The sequence below is a fragment of the Panthera pardus genome, unplaced genomic scaffold (assembly GCF_024362965.1).
Source record: "Panthera pardus isolate Hobbes unplaced genomic scaffold, ASM2436296v1 HiC_scaffold_7, whole genome shotgun sequence".
NCBI lineage: Eukaryota > Metazoa > Chordata > Mammalia > Carnivora > Felidae > Panthera > Panthera pardus.
The window spans coordinates 79,452,667-79,469,916 of record NW_026527002.1 but is presented as its reverse complement, the minus strand read 5'-3'; the positions used below and the strand labels follow the sequence as shown (position 1 = coordinate 79,469,916).

Here is a 17,250-nt window from a genome sequence, read left to right as displayed (position 1 = left end):
ACCTGACTAGGCGTGAGCAGGGCAGCCTGGACCTTCCTGGTCCAGAGTAGAAGCAGCTCATCCCCCTGAGGCCCACGGTTGGCGGGAAGAACAGAATCGACACTTGAGGCCGGGGCCCCTCGGAGCGTGGGCGGGGGGTGGGGGGGCCGCTCCTGTGCCGTCCCCGCCAGCGTGTGCCAGCCGACCTTGAAGGCACCTCCTGTGCAGAACCTCTCGGGTTCCCTCGGTTGGAGATGTTCGCCTCCCTCCTGCGCCCCCAGCCCCCTCACCCTCTGCCGCAGCCGGCCCTGCCGGGGAGGGGTCCGCGCCTTCTGTTCTCATCGCTGGGAACTTGCTCGGGGTCTTACGGCGTGACCACAGCTGGCGTTTGTGAAACATCATCATGACCTGTAACTAGGACAGGGGTTAGAAACGTAAGGTGTGTGGTGCCTAGAGCGGCCTTCACCCCGTGAGAGGACTTCTGCCCGCTTACCTGAGACGGGCGGTGGGAACAGCGTCTTCCTCTTCGTGGCCTGGCGCCACTTTAGCCTTCGCAGCAAGCCTGCGGGACGTAGGCTGTTCCCGTCTTAAAAGTGAAAACAAACGGCCATCAGAGAGGGTCCGTGGCTTTCCCCGAGCCACACAGCCGCCTGGTGGTAGGGCTCGGGTTTGACCTCGGGCCCGGCTCCTAGGTCCTTGTGTTCTGCGAGGTTCTCTCCCTCCTCTCCAGCACAGAAAACCAGTTGTTTGGACGGATTCGTTCACGCGTATGTCTCCCACGGTGCCTCGTTACTCCCGTGTATGGTGGGTGCTAGTCACTGAGAACATTCCAGAAAACAGCGTGAGCGACGTAACGCATCCTCTCATTTAAACCACCGAACCACGAGACCTGGGTCTCGTTTGCTCAGTTACGTAAACGAAACAGCACCTGCGGGGAGGCAGAGGCTCGCAGCTGCTAACAGGCCGCCGGGGTATCGTTTCCGAGCTGCAGCGTTCGTCGGCCAGCACGTGTTCCGGACGGCGTAGTTTGAGGTAGAAAGAGGCGGTCGGTGAAAGCAGGGTAAGGCGTGTGTTGTGTTCCCCCCCAGGTTCTCCACCACGAGTTACTGGCCATTCGCGAGGCGTGTATTAAGCTGGAAAAGGACTACCAGCCAGGGATCACGTTCATAGTGGTGCAGAAAAGGCACCACACGCGGCTCTTCTGCACCGACAAGAACGAGAGGGTGAGGCTCTGGCCACAGGGAGGGCCTGGGATGCGGGGCCGCGAGGGACGCGGGTCTGTGCTCAGCCCTCGGCCTGAGCCGCACTGCAGGGGGCTGGTGCCGCCCCCACCGTTCCAGGTGTCTCGGGACACCCCGTCCTGGGCGAGTTCCGTGGGGACCTAGCCTCAGGCGCCAGCGAAGGGCTCTCCTCAGTCTGGTGGGACGTTCGGACCTGCAAACCCCACGGGCCTGGGACAGGTCCGGGCAGGAGATGGCATTTGTCCAGTAAAGAAATTAGCAGGGATCTGGCTCTGAAAAAGGTCCGGTTAGTAACCACGGCGGTGGACAGAGTAGCTGGAACACGGCAAACTGGGGACCCTCACGGGAGGTTGGAGGCGGCTCTGGGGAGCCGGTCCAGGGGTATGTCTCCGGCCGTCCCGGAGCAAGGGGTGTCAGCGAGAAGCAAGATTCGTAGATGTAACTGCTCAGAATTCTCCACAGTTGAGGAAAGGCGGGAATCCTGAGGTTAAAAGTATTTTCCGTGTTTCCAACAGGATAAATAAAAATAAATCTACACGTGGACGTACTGTCCTCAACTTCACATTATCAGGTACCTGCCTGAGAAAAGGGACCCCCACCCCCCCCCCAGAAGGGAGAGACACTACACTGAAAGCCTGTAGCCGTCCACTTGGTCGGTACCCACAGCACCGAGCCAGAGGACAAATTGTTAGCGACAGAAAGGGACACTTTGTCACAGTCACAGGGATGAACTACCCAGAAGAGAGAACAACTGAGTTTGGACGTAACGCTGTGACCTAAAAAATATGGAAAGGGGGGTAAAAACCAGTGTAGCAAAAAAGTGACAGAATTCCAAGGAGGAACGGACAGATCCACCAGCAAAGAGGTACATTTTAACGCCCTGCTATCAGAAACTGAAACAGGCACAAATGAGTCAAAGCTGGAAATGGGAAGTATGAAGAGACCACGCCAGATCTTACGGTTAGTTAGAACCCAGCCATTGACAGTTGAGTTCACGTGGAAGGCTCGTGAAAGTTGCCTCGTACCGGGTCACAGAGGCAATCTCGGGAGATTTCCAAACCTCAGTATTGGGCAAACCACAATTTTTTTTTTTTTTATCAGACATTAAATTTTAAAGGAAGAGTAGAACTAAAAAGACATTTTAACAAGGCCTGAAATTTTAACTTCTCTTCTAGATAGTACATGTAGTAAACACATAAAGAGAATAAAAATACAAAGTAATCAGAACTGAATAAAAATGAGCATTTCACATCAGACTTCATGCAGTGCTTGGATAGAAGTGTACAGACTTAGATACATTTGTTGGAAAATAAGAAAGAACCATCAAAGAAGCCCGAAGGTACAGGAAGGACAGAAGTGAGATGTCTGTCTGGGTGTGGAAGGAAAAGCTGAGGAGCCGGTGTGCTTGGGTCCCCTCATTCCTTGGCCTGCAAACTTGACTCCTGCAAGGAGTCAAGAGGGCTCAAAGTCTGCTTGTTGCTATACCACCCCCCTCCAAATGGAAGATAATGAAGGAGAGAGTGAGGACAGAGCAGATTAACACGAATAAAACCTTCTTTGAAGATAGGTAAACCTAGCAAGACTCAATGAGGCAAAAAGAGGAAACTCTTAACAATCTTAAGTAGCAAATAGAGAACTATGTATGATCTCAGGAGGGGGTGTGTGTTACCTTAAATCATCATGGGATAGTAATGGCGTTATGCTGGTAGATACCTTAGAAAACTTAGAAATAGATACAAACAGTTGTTTGTGCAATTACATAAATCACTGAAGTCAGCTCAGGGGGATAATCCACTCATCATTTCCAAAAGGCATCAGGCCCAGAGAGTTTTACAGGCAAGCTTTACCAAACCTTCAAGATTTGATGATTTTAAAGTGTGGCAGAGGATAGGAAAAAAGCGGAAACTATTTAGTTTCTTTTATGAAGTTTATCCAGATTTTTTATAGGCAAGTTTTACCAAACCTTCAAAGAATAATCTTACACAAAATATTTTAGAGAATAGGAAAAGTCGGGGGGACTCATAAAGTTACCCTGATGATACCAAGTGTTGGCGACGGTATGAGTGCTGTGCCGGGGTCAGGAGCACGGGGTCTGGAGCCAGGCAGCCTGGCTCTAGTCTGCCCCTCAGCATCTGGACTGCCCACAGGGGTCAGCCTCCCTGTACCACCTTCCTCAGGATGTCGGGAGGGTTAGCAGAGCTAACACACTAAGCACTTAGCATAGTCCTTGATACAAGTAAACGCGTCATTAGACCCCCACGCTTCTGATGGGAGTGCAGACTGATAGCCAACTTGGGTGCAGTCGGGTAATTCTAAAGGTCTGCCCTGGAGAAACCCACCTGCCTGTGTATAAGGAGACACGTGTAAGAGTGTTCATCGCAGTACTGTCTCTGATGTTCATATACTGTCATACTGTGCGGTAACGAATATGAATAAACTCTGCGTATCACATGAATACGTCTCAAAATGGTAAAAATTGGGCAGAAACAGTAAGTTGCAGAATATGTATGATGTAGGTATGCAATTTAAAAACCTGTGAAGTAACACGGTGTGGTGCTGATGGAGACTTAAATATGTAGCAAAAAAGTGATAGAGTCTAAATCCGAGTGAGACGGCAACATAGAAGGGAAGCAGAGGGGGGCGCCATAGAGAGAGAGCGCGTGCACAAGGGGGGGCGGGGTTCACAGAGAGGGGGAGAGAGAGAGAGAATCCCAAGCAGGGCTCGAACTCAGGAACCACGAGATCATGACCTGAGTCACCCAGTCGCCCCCTGCCTTGGATATCACGTGTGCGTGGACGAGGACCTGTCCAGTGTCCATCGTGCACAGTTTTAGATTCAACAATAACCGAAGAGCCTTCGAGCATCACACGCAGATTTTTCAGCAAAGGGAAGACACCGCCTCTCCCACCCGGGCCTCCTAAAGGCCCCAGCCTGCCTAGAACAGGAGCTTCCTTACTTCTGGTGGCTAGGATTTATTAAATTTTACTTTAATACCGTAGCCAATTTAAAGACTTCAAAATGGGGCAGCCCGTGGTCGGGAAGGCCCAGCACCAGACGGCAGTGTGGGCGAGGCTGGCCGGCTTGCTTTGCTCTGTTGCCCCTGGACGTGTCTAACGGGTTCCTGTATTGCCAAAGGTTGGGAAAAGTGGAAACATTCCGGCAGGCACGACCGTGGACACGAAAATCACCCACCCGACCGAGTTTGACTTCTACCTGTGTAGTCACGCCGGCATCCAGGTGAGGACACAGTCTCTGTGACACGGTCTGCGTGTTCAGCAAACACCGGAGGAGCACAGACCTCACGCCGAGCGCTCCCGGGGGCTCCGGGGACGTGGTGCGGAAGGCAGGGCTGGGGCCCGAGCCCGTCCCCGGGGAGGTGGGGCAGTTAGCCGGCGAACAGGTGAGTCGGGACCATGGGTGCTGGGGAGGAAGGACCCGCTGGCGTGCTGCGGCCAGGGTCCCCGTTTTAGATGAGGTGAGGTCAGGCAGGCGGAGTAGTGGGTGCGAGGCCAGGGGCGCTGGCGAGGCCCGAGGGGCGTCCTGCGTGCCTGGGGCCGACTCCGGGCCAACTCATTCCCACGTGGTGGGCTTCACCCTTGTCCCCCGCCACGCGTGTTTGCAGGCCGCACAGGGACGCTCTGTCAGTGCAGGGACCCGCGGTTTTTGTCATCAGACGTTCGGCGCCGCGTCCTCGGTGAGGCGTCGCGTGGACGGGTCTCGGCAGCACCCCGGTGTGGGTGAGTTCTGGATGCCTCGCTCACGTGCTCACGCCCTGACCCTCTGGTCCGCTTTTAGGGAACAAGCAGGCCTTCCCACTACCACGTGCTTTGGGACGACAATCGTTTCTCTTCCGACGAGCTGCAGATCCTCACCTACCAGCTGTGTCACACCTACGTGCGCTGCACACGCTCCGTGTCCATCCCGGCGCCGGCGTACTACGCTCACCTGGTGGCCTTCCGCGCCAGGTACCACCTGGTGGACAAAGAACATGACAGGTAAGCGGCGTGCCTCTGCTGGCCGGGGTCGCGTCGGCAGCTGCGTTTCCCGAACGGGAAGCGGCCGGGCCCTGGCGGCCGGAGCCGTCAGGCGCCCACCCGCCGGCGTCTGCCCCCCCCCCCCCCCGCGCCCGGCGGCTGCGTGGGCGCCTCCCCGGGTACCCGGTGCACTGAAGGCCGCGCTCTCTCTCTGTCTGTCCCCCCGCGCCCGCAGTGCCGAAGGAAGCCATACCTCCGGGCAGAGTAATGGGCGAGACCACCAAGCCTTGGCAAAGGCGGTCCAGGTTCATCAGGACACGCTGCGCACCATGTACTTTGCTTGACGTGTCATAGTGTTTACGATGGTATACGGAGTTGGATTCACATGAGACCAGCTACACTCAGACCAACAGATGCCCAGCCCTTCCGTGACAGCCAGCATCGAACATGAGACGTCATCGGTTTTAGTAGATCCTCCATCTTCCAGAATGCCTTCCGTCCCGGATTTCAGACCTGGATTTTGAACTGCAGACCTGTATGAGACCCCATTGTCGTAGGAAGTATGGTTTGCCAAAATCTAGAAGCTGCTTCTTAAAATAGAGTCCCGTGTTTCCTAAAAATCTCCTAAAACCAGTCTATGAACTCAGGGCTTTAAAACATTTTTAATTTATTTGGTCATTCAATTTACTTGTTTTTAATACATGATTCTCTATGAAATTGATGGGCTCAAACTAGCTGTGAACGTTCTCAGAGAGTGGAAGCAAAACACAGCACGGCAGTGGTTTTAAAGCCTTGAGCGTTGTGAGGTGGTCGCTGACGTCTACACCAGAGTGACCCTAGTGCGCTCCTGACAGGGCTCACACAAGCTCTTCGGGGCCGAGGGCAGGTGGCCCGCCGAGGCGCCCACGGGCGTCTCGCTCTGTCACCACCCGCCTCTCACTCAGCTTGAAATAAGGAGCGGGGGCAGAAGACGGGCCATGTGTGTTTACAACATTTATAGGTCCAGAGAGATTGGCAGACAAGTGCCATTTTAATAAAAATTTATTTAAAAAAAAAAAAAGAAAAAAGACAATATGCCGACAGTCTAATCGTAAGATTTGTCCTATAGGACTGTGACATTTATTTTCCAAAGTTTCTAAAGAATACGGGTCTGTGGTGATAAATACAGTACAATCCTTTTTCACTGTTATGTCTTTAATGTAAGAGAAAAAAATATATATATCTGGTTTGCAGTATTAATGTGATAGGTAGATGCTGTTTTTCATTTTATTGACTATGGGGTGCTTATTGTGATCTGTTTAGCATATCAGGAGTGTTTTGGAGCCTGGAGACTGGACCGCCTCGTGTGGTTCTCGCGCTTACGTACAGGAGTATGCAATTGACTCAATGTGACCGCGACCCGCCTTCCCCGCGTAGATTGCGTAGCCTGTACCTCGGGGGGCACCGAGCGCGCACGGCAGCCGCTCGCCGCCACCCCACCTCCCGCCCCCGTGTGTTGCTCAGCCGGTTAAGCACAGATGGAATGTACTTCTTCTTCCATTCCCGGAACAGGTCCACGTGTCGGAGCGCACTTCTCTCTGCGTCTGGTTCTCTGTTAGACGAGTCTCGTAGGATCTATGCACTGAAACGCGCAGAGAGCCGTCGGCGGTGGCTCCCCGTTGGGCGCGAGGCCAGCGGCCCGCGACGGAGCCTGCCCGCGGAGGTGGCGGACTGCAAAGCCCGCAGAAGAGATTTGCATTCTGGGCCCCAGACGCGGGTTTGCCAATCTAGAAACCGTCGCACTAAGCGTGATACCACGGACAACTCCGGAAGGGTAACAGCAGACGACTCTGTGCTAAGTGGGCTGTTTGTCCTCGTAGACAGTTTTTAAAACAAATCAAATCCACGTTCAGTGTAGAGATTCGGGGAAGGAGACGAGCCCTTCCCCCCCCCCCCCCCCCAAGTGCTGCTTTGTGCTCTGTAGGCTTACCCCTCCCTGCCGGCGGCCCTCCCCGGACCCAGTCCCCCACACTGACCTCTGGCCCTACGGTGGGGCGGGGGTCCCGATGGGCTGGCTGCCTCTTGCTGGAGACAGCACCCCCACCTCCATCCTTGTCTGCTGGCTCGGAGGGGGGAGGGGCGACCGCAGGCGGGGCTGTGACAGACACTTGGCCTAGATTTTGGCGGCGATGACAAAGGGGCGACTATTGTTTGTGAAGATATATACTCAGAGTGGTGTGTGCGTGCGTGTCTGTGTGTGCATGTGGGTGTCTTAGTAATGGCATTAGCCTTTTCTTGCTGTATCTTTTTTGTTTTGGGGTTTTTTTTGTTTTTTGGGTTGGTTGGTTTTTTTTGTTGTTATTTTGTTGGTTTTTTTTTTCTTTTTTTTTTTTGTTATTTTGGTCTTTTTAAACGAACAGAAGCCTCTGCTCTAAGAAATGTTGCAATTCCCTGTCCTTTTATTGGCAAGTGGCACTTTCTCCTATTTTCAGAAGGATACCAATACACTCTTGGCTTAAATTACCAGGAGCATCCAAGCTAAGGAGGGAATCTCTTCACTAATACACCTTCGAAATCTGAAATGAGGTTAGTTTCCAGCCATGTTTAGGGTCATCTGGAATCGTGTGTCTCAAAGGCTTGTTTCTGCGAGCTGCCACAGGGTCCTGGCGGTCAGGGCAGTGGCGGTGCTTGGTAAAAATGCAGACCCCTGAATCAGATTCTCCAGAGCTGGGCTGGGCGTCTGTATTTTGTACCTTCAGCCGGGATTCCGGGGCTGCCTGAAGTCTGAGAACCCGTGATGGAGAACTTTCTGAAGAGTAATCTCCCTCGAGCACCAAGGGCCCAGCCCTTTGGCAGTGTGGGCAGGTGCCTTCTAAGCTAACGCCTAGGAAAGATCACAGGCTGACAGAAAATGAGACTTTTTTTTTCTTTAATCATTTGAAGGCAAGGTGTTCCTTTTCGTGGGCCATAGTACTTGAGAAAGGTACTTTGTACAGCGCTATGCTAGTTTTACAAAACCTTTCATACTAAAAGCATTAACAGACCAAACGTCTCCAGCTGGGTTAGCTGCATACCTTTGTACACATCTGATGATTCAGAATTCAAATGGCTGTAGTTACAGTTTCTCAGGTAAATAATTGTTTTCCCAAATTTCTACCAATCCCCCCGTTATTAGGATCAGTTTTGAGACAGCGTAAAACCTCAAAGTGCAGTAGACTAAGTCTGAGCCCTGTTCGTGTGGAAGCCAAAAGGGGCCCTCGCCCGTCTCTGACTGTGCTTGCACCCCCCGCCCCTGGGCTACCTCGGCCCTCGTGGCCCCAGATTCCCAGGGGAGCCCCGTCCTCCGCGTGCGTGCGGTCACCGGAGGCTCGGGGCCCATGTGGACTCGAGTGGCGTCCGCTCGCTGGCTTTGCCCCGCCCCACTGTTAAGTAAGGTGTGCCTTGCTTTAAGCAAACTGAATGTGAAAATTATGATGTAGAAATCTGGATTCATTAAAGAGGAAAACTAGGATTTATCTCGTCTCTTTCAAAGAGGTCTCCCAATGAGATTCTTATACTGGTACTCTTCCTAGTAGATTTTAAAATGTTCGCTTTAAGAGAAATGACAGTACCCACCTCCCTTCCCCACTGTTCTGCTCGCCCCGCTCTCGCCCTAGTGACAAAGCAATGAAGGAAACCCCGGGGGAGCCGAGGGCGGCCGCTGCTTTGTGCCCGTGCCCCTTGGGGACGCTGAGATTCCAGCCTGTTTGTGTGCTACAAGCTCAGAATTTCCTAGTGCAGATACGTTATTGTAAAACTGGGCATACCTGTACTTTTAGAAAGGGACTGTTTGGTTTGGGAGTTGAGAAATCTTCACACATACACTTTTGATACGTTATAGGGTCTGCTTTTACTTTTTTAACGTGATGTCGCTTTCTGGTGGTGTTCTCACACTCCCGTGGATGAATGTTTGCACTCTAGAACCACAGGCGGCCCCTGGCCCTCGGTGGGTGCGGGGGGGGGGGGGGGGGGGGGGGGCTTGCCCGAGAGGGACGTGGTGGCAACGGAGTGATTTCCCTGCTCTTTTGAGGTTGGCCGGGGTCCCTGCTCTGACTGATGTTCACCCTGGCTGCGGGGTGCTCATTGGAAAAGACCGTGTAGTTCAGTTCCTGCAGCGGGGTGTGGGGTAGTTTTACTGATGTCATATTATATGTTATTTTTATTGTTGGTAAATGCAAATGTTGCTATTTATTTTTTTTCTTTCTGCTCTGGTTCGATTTGGCCGATGTGGATATCCCAGTGCATGTGGTACCTGATGGATATGCTAGCAGTTTCTTTCCCCAACTTTTATAAATTGCCTAATGTTTACCTGCAAGTTTGCCGGATGATTTTATTTTTGAAAGCCACAAATGTAATTTTTCTGGATGAATTGTTTTTCTTATATATGCAGCAATGTAATTTTACATTGATCTGCAGGGTGATTTAAATTTTATTTTTACAGGGCAGTTTTTCAGTCAAATTATATATTTGATACAATATGTTAAGGGTAGACCAGCCAAGCGTCCTGCAGTTGGGACACCAGACTGTCTCTGGGGGGCCTGGGGGGCTGGGACGGCTTCTCTTGGTTGCTTGGCATCATGGAAGCACTTGGCTTGGTTCGTGGAGCCGTCAGGATCTGGATGTACTCCTTCAACGGGACTTTGATCTGTTGGACAGTTAAAAGGATTTTTCATGGGCATTTTCCTACACCTAAGGCAGTTCCATTAGGAGGAGCTTTAGAAGTTGACATAATCCAGACAGTGGACAATCCCAGTGGCCCAGACAAGCCATAGAAATTTCCCTGTGACCTCTCTTTGACTCATCTCTCACGCTCATGAGAAAAGGAATGTACAATAAATAGAAACTTCCTCAGTGTTCATACGCCTCACTTTCAGAATGCAAATAGTTTATTTATATTTTAAGCCCTTCCCCAAAGTAACCAAGAATCTTCTCCCTCGAGCTGCCCTGCCTGCGGGTTTCGGCTGCGGTGACGTTCTCTTCAGTGTGGACACGGTGCACGTGTGACTTTGTAATGGGGCTGTCTGTGTTACACACACACGCTGACTCTTTTGTAAGGAAGATTTTCAACTCAGAATAATTGCACTGATTTTTTGACAACTTCCTTTTTATTATGTCCAACTTTGCATCTGCTGTACTTGTTTGAAACGATTGTAAATAGATGTAGGGCCGCAAACGTGATAGGAACGCGACGCGTCGCTTTGTTGTAGGGTACTGGCACGTTTTCAGTATTATGTGTTAGAGTCGCGTGGACTTCACTGCCTCTTTAGCCTTGTGTCTGCTGACCATTCATGAAGGACAAATTAGCCTCGTTTTCTTGTTTTCCAGAAAGGAAGTTTGCAGTTTATTGAAAGGAGGGTATGCTCTCCCGTTGAGGTCTGAAGATTTAACTTTAAGAGGGTTAACTATAAATCCTTTGAGCGCTCTCTTTGGTCTCATTCCTGGTTGTTTTTCATGGCTCCTTAAAGCATTTTCTTCCAGTTCCATCCAGCATCTGACAGTTCGGATCAGAAGCATCTGTGTGGCCAATGTTGCTAGACGGTGAGGGCCTCCCTCACTTCTCTTTGGTCAGCCATCATTTTAAAGCCATGAGATCACTGTTGTGTCAAAACCGTCATTTGTGGCTTAGCCCATCGATGCTGGAGAGACCTGAGATCCAGCGCTGTTCCTGTATGCCTTGTGACGTTGCTAGATGAGAAGTATGTGCTCCAGCCCACAGCCCACAGCGTGTAATCGCTTGCGGTCAGGCTACCCAGTGAGACACACACGGAGCTTCTAGACCCAAACCAGTCACGAATGTGTGTCAACGTAGCGTCGATGCCATCGTGGTGCCCTCCGTAATGCTTTTTTGGTTATGTTTTGCCATTTTATTGTCTAAAGTGAATGTATTGGCCTAGCCAAATCACTACAGAAGGTGGTTTCTGAATACCTTTTAGTTTAAAAAAAAGTAAATAAATGCAGATAAAGGCTACCTCTGAATTCTCGGTAGATTAGTGTTTGCTCTTAAGCGTAGCTATCCACACTGAAAATAGCCAAAACGTTGCCTGAATAAACTGAATTGTGAACATCTCTCTCTCCAGTTCTGGCTTGAAAATGTGTGTGCCATACTGTGACCCGTGGGCAGTCCCCTCCTCCCCCTCGGAGGTAAGAGAGGCGGGCCGGGACTCCTCGGGGCTGCCCGGCTCCGTTTTAGGACTCTAAGCAGCCAGCACGAGGAAGAGCCTCCCGCACCGTCCTCCCAGGCTGGCGGGAGCGCCTCCGTGCGGGGCTGCGTGCAGCGAGACCCTGAAGCGGCCTGTGGTCCTGGCCTTGTGCGCTTCCCTGTTTGCTGTGAGAAAGCACTCTCTTCTCTGCTTCACTTGTGAATGGGTTGAAAATGGCTCCCTCTGCGCTCTCCTCCCTTTTTATACGCTCTGTAAAATCACAAAGGTGCTTAAACACCAACTCTTGTGCAAAAATAATCCATCTAAAGTGGCCGTGTGGTCGCAGGAGACAGTGCGGTCGTGATCGGCCTTTGACCTTGGAACCTTGAGTTACTGTCACTCCCTACTTAAAAATGATCTACGGTTTAAAAGCAAAATGTTCTGTCCGAGTCCAAGGCCCTTTGTTTGACCGGACATAAGGGCCCACAGCCAGCATCTTGAAGTCGGAGTTCCCAGGGCCCCCTGGGTCATCTGACGCGCTAACTCGCTAACTCGCAGGCAGTCAGTCCTGAGAGTCTGTCACCTACCGCTCTGAATAGCCCTCCCTGTGATTAACCACTTTGCTGCCAGAACGTCCTTTGCCCACACGCTGCCGTGGGTCAGTCGGGGTCGCCCTCTGCCCTCTTCACCTCTGGTCTTTAGGCTCGTTACGTTCTCTCATCTTTGGAAGGTCCGCATTTGCTGCGAGACCCCTCCGTTGGTTTGCTCTTAAATTCTTGAGGGACAGGAGGGCGGTTTTGCGGGAACGGACGTCTGGGGGCGTGGAGGTTGCTCTGCTCGCTCACCGGACGCTCATCAGATGCTGACTTTGGCGCAGAGAGGTTACGCGCGTAACGTGACCTGGCAGTTTTTGCCTTTAGCACTGTCGTTTTGGGTTTTGATGCTTTTCTCGCTGCGCGGCGTGCTTTAATCCTGAAAGAGCTAAGTGTCCTTTGCGGTCTTTCTACGAATGTTTTATAATGGCGCGACTACACTGTTTTGTAGACACAGCCCTCCCCAAGATGCGTGGGCGCTCAGCGCGGGCACCCTCAGTGTCTGCTGACCTGCTGCTTCTGGAACTGCTCCGGCGCTCTGGGTTGGCCTTCTCTTCGACCAGAATCCCATTCAGGGCGTTTTCAGGGGACACCGCACGGCAGCCCACTCTGATTCAGTAATGTGAACTGTTGAACTCAGATCTGCCCATGAGCTCTGTGCATAAATGTCTCCAGAATCCCGGGGTGAGCCTCTCCCACCATTTTCACGTTCATGAAAAATTATTTTAAAAGAGGGAGCTGAAGACTACTGGTGCTTTTGTTATTAACACTTTTCTCTTACTGGTTGATGTGAAAGAGTTAAAGCTAAAACACCAAATATTAACTCTTCCTCCTCAAGTGTCTCCAGGAACTAGATGTTGAGGCCACCCTCGTTAAGCACCTTCTGAATCAAGGTCCTTCAAACCGTGAGTCGATCCCAAGACCAGCCTACGCCATGAGGCCAGGGGTGCGGTGCAGGCCAACTGCGTGGCCCCTTGGCACCACTTGGCAGACCTCGGTGCTTGTGTTGGGGAGCCGAGGCTCCTTTGAACTCTAGAGACTGTGGGGACAATCTGGGGGAGGGGGGCGCGGGAGAGGGCAGGTCCCTCTGACCCAGGAAGCGGGTGGCACCAGGCCTTCCTCTGGTCTCCCTCGGTACCAGACTGAGCATGTTCTGGAAGACCCAGTCTCAGCCTCTGTGCCTTTAAAAGTCCGGTCCTCAGTGTCCTTTTGGAATCGCGTTGGGGCTGCGTTTTCATTGGGAAGTAAGCCTGGATCATTCCACAAGTCAATCATTGACCTTCTGCCTTTGAAGCTGCGTTTGCTCCTCAGCTCCTGACTTTGTAAACTGTGATGCCCGTGCATACTGTCTCACGTCGGAAAACGTTAGGTTCTTGTAGCCGCAGGATTTCCTTTCCAAGTCCACGTCCGCGGCGGGGATTCCGGGAAACGCGCGCAAGATCCATCTCTTTTAGTCAGGCATCGACCATAACCGTCAGCAAGACCTGGTGGCTTCGTCCCCTTAGTCGCTTGACAAGACTATTTAGTGTCACGGAACTAGATTTTTAGAAAAGGAATTGGAATCGTGTCTCTGGTAAATTGCGTGTGAAGTCCTCAGACGTAAGGTGCTATTCAGTCCTACTGTCCTTCTCTTGGGACGCTTTTCGTTAGCGTTGCTGTTTTGTGTGGTGTGTGGGGAAGCTGCTGACTGGGGTGAGCCGTGCATATAGGACTCCCGATTCTGACATACCTAAAATGCAGTCTTTATCTCTAACTCATCTAAGCCAGGTTTTGAGCAGTTTCTTGGCCGATGGTCTAATGACAAAACACCTTACCCTGTCCAGGATGATTTTATTGCTTTCAAGCGGGGGAAAGAACCCGATGTTATTTATTTTTAAAATGCATAGAAATCCATCCTTACTGGCTCCTCTTGGCCCTCCCTTCTCCCAGTCTCTCCTTTCTGAAAGGCAGTGAGTGGTCTTTCCCTCGGCAGAGGTGCTGGCTGCAGAGGGGAGGACACGTTCAGAATTTCGGATCTTCTTCCAAGGCAAATACACGCGTGACTAAAATCCTGAGAGTATATAGTGTAGCACTAAATGGAAATTTGAGTCCTGAGTTTGATAGTGGATTTTAATGTAGTGGCTGAAGGTATGAATTCATGTTTTGTAACTATAGAGGCAAGTGAGTTTTTACTTTTTAAGAAGTTTTAAGAGAATAATTGTTAAGTTTCTGTGCAGCAAAGTGGCTAATTACTCATTAAATACAAGAAAAGAATGTAGTGTCTAAATCCAGATTTTTCTTACCTCTGATACACTTCAGATTACTTACCTAATATGTATTGAGGGGTTTTAACCCTGAGTTTTATCAACTTTTCTAGTTTTATTTTATTTTTATAAAATAATTGAAAAAGAACCAAAAATGAATTCAGAAGTTCCATAGGTAGATCTTGCCCCTTCTTAATTTTCCCCCCACAATAAAACATTTTAGAAGATATTTTGAATCAAAATGTATTGTGACCATTGAAAGTTTACTATTTTCTAAGAAGCTGAGCAGCTACAAGGGCCTCGTTTCAGGCGGTACTCTGCGTATTGTCCACGGACTGTTGATACCTGTGCGGTGGGTCTATGTGACGACGTCTTGTGCTTGCAATAGAGAAACCGTGCAGTGCTGTTTTGTAAAACTGAAAGTTCCTGTACAAACTAGTATTTATATACATTGGCCTCTCTGTATAATTTCTCATTTGCTACATGAATTGTAAAATTAATTATAAAATTATAGTACCTGCTAAATACAATTCGGAGGCTTACGTCCTTGTCTTTTGTTCACTACCATTCCGTGTGTTTTGAGGATGTCCGATGCCTGCATGACGCGAGGTGGTAATGCCACTTTAAATCAAGCCTTAATCAGATGTTAAAATTGTAAGTTTCAGAGTATGCAAAAATATTAGGCAGGGTGGGTTTAAACTGTTCAGATCAAGATGCTATATCCTAAATCAACCAGTCTCTTCTCTGGAGTTACAAAGGGAAACTTTCGGTGATCCAGATCCCTGTCTCGCTCTGTCTGGTCTGGCGTGGCCGTTGCCAATGCTCGATGAAAACGGACCATTGTGCATTTCTGTGGCAGTCAAAATGACCTATTCTGAAAGTCTAGAGACTTTTTCAGGGTTACTTTTAAATGTTTGGTTTTTTTCCCTCCAGTCTGAGATTTATTTATGGCAAATGGAGAGTGTGATTTGGGCATGAATCTTACTGAACCTGCTCACGTTCTAAGCTTTCTTCAGGTAGTGCCACCTGCCATCGCTTCCGCATAGGATTATCTGGATTTTTGTTTTTGTAAAAGCATCTTAAACTTAGACATAAAATGGAGGGGACCCAGCTTTCTTTACAATGTGGATCTACCTCAGTTAAACAGTTGGGTGCTATTTACTAAGTCTGTCAAATCAAATTGGAAAAAGTAACCAAACAGCAAGATATAACTCCACACAAAGCTTGAAATCATAATTTCCGTTTATTTAATAATCTTTTTATTTATTTTGTGCCTTTTGTGTTGAATCCTAATGCATTGAAAAAATCAGTATGAAATTAAAATTCTTACATTGCAGGTGGGGAGAAAAGCCCAATTGGCCATGGAATTTGATAGGTTGCCCCCAGCCAACAAGTAAGGTAGAACTGAAATCCCAACTGCCCTCTTGTGAAAAGAAAAGAAAAAAAAAAAAAAAAAAAAAAATTATGTCCAAGAGCAAATTAACATTTTACAAACAAATTCCAAACTCTTCTATGCATGTACTTAAAGCTCTCTCTTCATTTTCTGTGCCAATGAAGGGGCAGCCAAAACAACTCCCACGTACTTAACTGTTTTGGGTTTTGCCATCTGTGCCCCTCCCCCCCCCCCCCCCCCCCCGCCACCTCTGGCGTATTTTATACATTTATTTCATAAGCAGCAAATGGACTGTTGTCGATTTCGTCTCTCCTGGTGGAGGTGTTGGTGGCCAGGGGGGAGCCGGAGGAAGAGGGGGGTGCGGGAGCCACTGAAGTGTGGGGTGGGCCGTGGTGGGGTGGGGGGAGGCCTGCATTCAGCAACAGCCCCGGGGTTGCCCTGAGTTAGGCAAGCTTTCTGGCAGGTGAGAAAGTAAGGTAGGAGATCGATGACTTTCCATGCTTTTATATTTGGCAGTTTACAATTCTAGACTTTTCCTACTGTGGTGATCTTTTTTAACTTAATTGTTTGGAGGTAACACAATATTTTGGAGTCTTAAGAATTTGATTTTATACCAATAAGAAATAAAAATTAGGGATCTTTCCTGTAGTGTATAGTTTTACTATTTTAAAGAGATCTCTGAATTTTACAAGAGAACCAACATTCCTTAGTGGCAAAACTCTGAAAGTTGATTTGGGAGGCTTTTTGCTGCAGGATCTCCAAAAAATGGGACGATTCTAGTTAAATGTTCTCCTTGTTGAGCGTCCACCGGGTCAGTACTTGAGCTCTATCTTATAGAGTCGCTCATCCTTCGGTATGCTGCATATACAGATCGGCGCCGTTGCACTTTCTCAGTGGTGAGAAACGCCCCGCAATTGGCTCACCAGTAAGCATTCTGTTCTTTCACCTAACAAGAGTACTTTGGGGCAGGTGATTAAATTTATATAGGTACCTCAAGAAAAAGAACCTGAATATGCTGCATTTTGTTTCTTTAGCTTTTATATGTAGCATTTTGTTTTGCTCTTATCATTTTGTTTAGATCTACGCTTTTTGGACCCCAATAGACTGTTGGACGGGATTTTAAAGTGACTCTTGTCGGGATACAGGATCCTTTGTTTTTGTCTTTTCAACTTCAGTATCTGGTTCAAAGGTCGCCCACCATTAGTGCTACTTCACCCAAATGCACCTGCGAAAAAGGATACCGTGTGTGTAGGCAGACAATAATGTTCCCAGTCCTTTCTGTTCATGCTGCTTCCTTAATTCTTTTCTCCGTGTCATCAAGAGGTTGGATGACTTGTTTCTAAGGTCAGACTCAAACATCTTGGCATCTTAATGGCTTCAACACAGACCTCACAAAATTGCCATTGAGTAAGTAGCATGATCCTAAAGGAAGCGCTGGCATCCGGCAGCCGGATGGATCTGGTCTCGGAAGAGCCAGTCTCCGCGTCTCTCCATCCCCAGCCCTCACCCTCACCCGGCAGGTGGGGAGTGGTCTTGATGGACGAAAGACAAACTGGTGAAGAATGCCAAAGGCTGAGACACTGAGCATCTATTGTCACGTTCAAGCTTAGCTGGGTCCTTTCGAGTTTGTTTTACAGCTTACTAGGTTAAGTAGTTTGCACTATTTTT

The 17,250-nt window shown here is 49.6% G+C and overlaps 1 protein-coding gene across 4 annotated transcripts in view; it reads left to right on the top strand.

Moving 5' to 3' along the window:
* AGO2 (argonaute RISC catalytic component 2) overlaps positions 1-14,719 on the top strand; it is a 111,710-nt gene extending 96,991 nt beyond the window's left edge. For all 4 annotated transcript variants that reach the window (XM_053896576.1, XM_053896578.1, XM_053896577.1 and 1 more), the window contains 4 exons: positions 1,068-1,202; positions 4,357-4,458; positions 5,017-5,216; positions 5,431-14,719. In XM_053896576.1, the coding sequence (XP_053752551.1) occupies positions 1,068-1,202; positions 4,357-4,458; positions 5,017-5,216; positions 5,431-5,539 (546 nt within the window). In that variant the 3' untranslated portion in view covers positions 5,540-14,719. The remainder of the gene's footprint in view (positions 1-1,067; positions 1,203-4,356; positions 4,459-5,016; positions 5,217-5,430) is intronic.
* The last annotated feature ends 2,531 nt before the right edge of the window (positions 14,720-17,250 follow it).